Raw genomic sequence first — 5,257 nt, 5'->3', positions numbered from 1 at the left:
TCTCTCTTGTGTCTTGTGGATCTTTTGGATTTTAAAATTAATTTTAAAAGATAACGATTAGGTAATTGATTTATTCATCAAGAAAAAATACCTACATAACCCTGTTAGGCACATTCAAGTATTTCAGAAACATTTCATTCCTCCAAAGCAATTCCAGAAGTTTCCAGTGAATTAAACATCCACAGAAAATCCATCACAAAATCCTCAATCAGTAATGAGACTTGTACGAAGTCATTCCTCATTCGCCACAAATCGTAGATTATTTTGGACCTGCATCGTGCTCTCTTTAATCAATTCACAGCTACTTTGAGATAATAAAAAATTAATCGCAATCGAGATTCATTTACTGATATCAAGCAAAAATAAAATAAACCAAGATCAGGAAAAAAAGAAACATCTGAAACGATAGATTCATCACCGGTACTTAGTTGGTTTCTGTGATCGTAAAAATGTCTGTGATTTTTAACAAACACCTTTTCTCGTTAAATTCAAAAAGTTAATGCATTGAATTTCAATTTTTGCTCCTGTACGAAAAGTTCCACTCACAAGCTTTAAAAAATGTCCAAAGCAGGTAAATAATTATAGGTACCTTTTTAAAATGAATAATTTAATTATTTACTATGTATGTACCAACCTATTTTAAGTATAAGCACCAAGTAGCCAAGTATGAGTATATTTATGTAGGTACAGTTATTAAGTTATTAAGAGTCAACTTGATGGTTTTACGTATGATTATTATTTTTCTGGCCATTCTTCTATTTTTCAGTATCCACGGTCATCACCCTATACTTGATGTGCTTTTTGGGATATTCGATGCACTACATGCTGCTCACTAATTTGAATATCGCCATAACAAACATGGTGGATAAGCCATCACATGGCAACGCTTCTCATCACAACATTACCACAGATACAAAAGTATTAGATAATAATTGAAAAAAATAATTGATATCATAATTTTTTTACAAAATGTTACACAAATATGCACTTTTACATATTTTTAGGAAGAAAAATTCCACTGGAATGAAGTACAACAAGGTGTAGTCCTAGGAAGTGTGTTCTGGCTACTATGGTTATCCCATCCTGTAGGAGGCATTTTTGCTCAAAATTTCGGCGCCAAACGAGTCTTCGGATTTTCCATATTATTAGGCAGTGCCATAAATGTCCTTCTACCTATAGCTGCCGCAGTGAATTATCGATTATTAGCCAGTCTTCGAATGATCCAAGGATGTATCGTGGTATGACGAATGCACATGTTGATAATGAATTAATGATGATTGATGAGTCAGCCAATTTCATACTTGTACGTTTTAATTTTAATTTTCCGAAGGGATTGTCATTTCCGAGCACTTTTGTCGCTGTTCCTCATTGGGTAGCTCCTCACAACAGAGGGAAATTTCTGACTTGTTTCTTAGGTAAGTTAGCCAATCTCAATAAATGAGACCTGTCTCGAAAATGTCAATCGCCATTCTATGAAAACCAAAGCACTTCGTATGAGTACCTATATAATAATTATATTGTTCTTTAGGCATATCATTTGGTTCTGCTGTCACGTACTTCATCAGCGGATTTATTATGAAATTTTATGGCTGGAAAGCGGTGTTTTATTCAATAGCTGGACTTGGGTTCGTGTGGTGTGCTGCTTGGAAACATCTCATGTTTGATAAACCAGAATACCATCCGAGACTTTCCATCGAAGATAGAAAAACCATCCAGGATAAAACACAAGGAGCTCAGTTCTCCAGCAGAGTAGGTATTGTAGCAATAGTCAATCAATATCACTGAGTCAGTTGGAGGCCCTTGGTGGTGCATCGAATGGGGCCCTCAAAATTCCCTTTCCCCTCCCACAATGAATCTTTCTCCTACTGTGTTCTTCTCAGATTCGGATACTTGAACGCGAGTTGCACAATTGTTTTTTCAAATTCTTTATTCACTTTTGCGAAAATACGTCAACCAGACAAGAAAAATATTTGTGGGGGGAGGGGGGTAGAGTAGAGTAGGGAGGGGGGATGTTGACTGAAAATTTTCCGACTCTTATGAGAAAAAAAATACCAATTTGGTCGAATAAAATGACGAGTTCTTAAGATGAAAATTATAGCTAGGTTCATTAAAAATCTGTTATTTTCATTTTTGAATTTATGGAAGTTTCAAACTAAAATTTTTTTTAGTTTAGAGATCAGAAATTGTCCAGAGCAAAACAAGGGCAAAAGCTTCCAAAAATTCGGATCTCGAGAGGTGAAAAACAATGCGTAAAAAAATTTGTTTATTTCTTCTGATCCAAAATTTTAGAATTTGAATGATGAGTTATTATAAATTTTAATTTTGAAAATGAATAAAACTCCCCCTCCCCCTCCCCCCCAAAAAAGTAATTTTAGTAACCAAAAAAATCTTGAAAAAGTATAATCAAAAAAGTGACAAAATGCGAGAAAAACATTTTAATACCTACTGAAAAAAATCACAATAAAAAAACAGAATAATAATATTACGAATAAAAATGTATGTAATTTTGAAAAGTTGAATTATTTCGAAACTTTTTTGCCATTTTTTGGCAGCAAAGAAAATATTTTGGAAATTTCTAATGAAAAATGTAATTTTTGCCGAAAAAAAATGCGACTGACAATTTCAATACAAAAGAATGTTGAAATGGCATAAAAACACTTTTATAAAAGCAGGTAAAGTAATCCATTTTAAATCATCAAAAATTAATGCAATTTTATTAACATTTGGAAGAATACATGAAAAATTGCACAGAATGTCTTGAAAAAGGTTAAAAAGTTTCTGAATTGTATTAAAATGATTCGAAATTATGTACTAAAAAGTGGCAAAATTTAGGAAAAAATTTGACAGAATGCAGATAAAAATTGATAAAATTCATTTTGAAATCATTGAAGTATGTTAAAATGAAAAATATTTAAAAATCATTTAAAAACACCAAAAATCGATGAAATTTCGTCAAAGTTTACTTACAAATTATTGCATCAGATTTTGTCAAAACTTGTAAAATTGGCATGAAAATATACTCAGAGTTTAAAAAAATTACAACCGTAGTAAAAAAAATTTCAAAAACTGATGAAATTCACGATAAAGACAATATTTGAAAAAATTGCCCAAAATAAACTCAGTGATGAAAGAAAACCTATTGAAATAATATGTACAAAATTATAAAAACACAAAAGTATCATGAAAATCATTGAAAATCAACAAAAATTGAAGAAATTTCACAAAAATTAGGCAGAATTCCCCCCTCTTTAAAATGGAAAAATAAAACGTCGTTAAAACATGTTAAAATGACATAAATTCTTGAAAAAGAATTAAAATGATTGAAAATTGCCAGAAATAAAAATAGATTATAATTTCTGGATAATTTTGCAAATTTTTTTCTTCATTTCTGATTTACATTCTTCAATTTGAAGTTTTCAAGTGTTCAGAAAACACAGACATAGCATAACTAGAAGTATAGATATCTACTTACTTACTATATTTCAAAAATTTATCAGAACTGCGATGGAAGTATGATTTTTAGTGATTTTGGAGCCACAAAATGGTGTTCATCCTCATCACCAATCATTCTGTCTCTCCTCGTAGTTGCCAGTTGATATTTTTTGCTAATTTTGTCAAGAAAAATTTGATATTTTTCGCTGTAATTCTGCACCATCCATTGTTTGGAATGAAATTGAATTTGAATTTCTGTTTTCAGGTTAAAATTCCAGTGCCTTGGAGACGTATTCTGCTCTCTCTTATCGTCCACTCCAATATTATTGGACAATTTGGAATTATGTGGACAATATTTGTCATAACCATTTACGCTCCTCGATACATGAGCTTTTTTCACCATCTTACTCCAGAAAGAGTAAGTCGATGCTGCATAGATTCTTACTCCAAATCCTGAGAATTGAGCTTAGGTATGTTTCGATGGTTATACAATTACCTTTATTATTGTTCAACCAGACAGGAGTATGGTCTTCGTTCCCTCATCTGTTCAGGATTGTGGTCTCATTATGTTTCGCCGTCTATTCGGATCGATTGATCAAGAAGCAAGTTCTGTCCACCACAACTGTCAGGAAATTAGCTACATTCATAAGTTCGTCTTCCTGAACTTTTATTTATAACCTTTGAATACTCGTTTCCAAAATCACAAAAAAATTAATTATGTGCTTATAACTAATTGATATCTTTTAATACTAAAGGTCACGTTCTCACTGGACTCCTGATGATTTGTCTGGCATATTTTGGTCACATTTTGGCTGTAGCTGAAATAGTGATTTTCTCCATTATGGGACTCAGTGGAACAGCTGCAAGTGGAGGTATTGTAGGATTAATCGATATTAGTCCTAATTTTGGAGGTTTGTATTTCACCTTTTCCTTTAAAATATGATCTCTGATTTTTTCAAAAGTATACTTGGACTTTGAATAAATTTTATTCCAGCCATTCTCCAAGGATTATGCGGTGTTTGCAGTCACACTGCTGGATTCTTAATCCCGACCTTAGTCGGATACTTGACATTGAACCAGGTACATATATTTTCACTACCTACATCGCATTTTAACATGTTGATTGATAGATTTAGGTCTAAATGAAACCAATTACTCAATTTACGTCAAGATGAGAATGATATTGGTCAATGGTCATTGACTTTGACCATGAACAAAACAAGGTCAAAAATGTGCGACTCAGCTGCGTGATTTTCGACAATCTACAGTACACTATTTCAAAGATCAAAGTCCAACATCCTAATCAAAAAACCTGTATTCTTATTCCACAGGACACAGTCGAACAATGGCAAAAAGTATTCTTCATCAGCGCCGCCATCAGCATCTTGACCGGACTTCAATTCATTTTCATCTGGGACTCGCGAGTCCAAGAATGGAATTTCGTCGAAGAAAAGATCAAAGAAGACAAGAAAACGTTAAACGAGATACGTTGATTTACACTCGATTAATATTTTTATATTGAAAATGAATACGTGTGTATTTTATCTTAAACATCAGCAATTATACTTGCTTCTTTCATACTCTTCATCTCGATCATCTTTTTATATAACATTTAAGACGAAGTAAAATACATCTCTTAAAACGTAGGTACCTTTGAAGTTTATTAAATCATTTTCAGCTCCCCAACCCTCCCTCAAATTCAGACGAGAGATCAGTATCTTTATTTCAATCTGAAAATTCGTAGCCTATCTGGTATTTTGATAAAAATATAATCGATAAGGTACGAAAAAATCTTGCTAAAGTATTAACCTCGGTGGTGAATTTT

At 32.4% G+C, this 5,257-nt stretch overlaps 1 protein-coding gene across 1 annotated transcript; it reads left to right on the top strand.

Annotated features, from left to right (window-relative positions):
* The first annotated feature begins 366 nt into the window (after window positions 1–366).
* On the top strand, window positions 367–5,078 carry LOC135834422 (vesicular glutamate transporter 2-like). The gene is made up of 10 exons (XM_065348295.1): window positions 367–571; window positions 767–918; window positions 1,005–1,238; window positions 1,331–1,415; window positions 1,529–1,749; window positions 3,698–3,850; window positions 3,949–4,081; window positions 4,188–4,343; window positions 4,427–4,512; window positions 4,764–5,078. Exons 1-10 carry the CDS (start codon window positions 559–561, stop codon window positions 4,923–4,925), a joined length of 1,395 nt encoding a protein of 464 aa, XP_065204367.1. The 5' UTR covers window positions 367–558; the 3' UTR covers window positions 4,926–5,078.
* Window positions 5,079–5,257: the final 179 nt, after the last annotated feature.

This window comes from Planococcus citri, chromosome 2, assembly GCF_950023065.1.
Source record: "Planococcus citri chromosome 2, ihPlaCitr1.1, whole genome shotgun sequence".
Taxonomy (NCBI): Eukaryota; Metazoa; Arthropoda; class Insecta; order Hemiptera; family Pseudococcidae; genus Planococcus; species Planococcus citri.
This window is presented reverse-complemented; position numbering and strand designations above follow the sequence as displayed.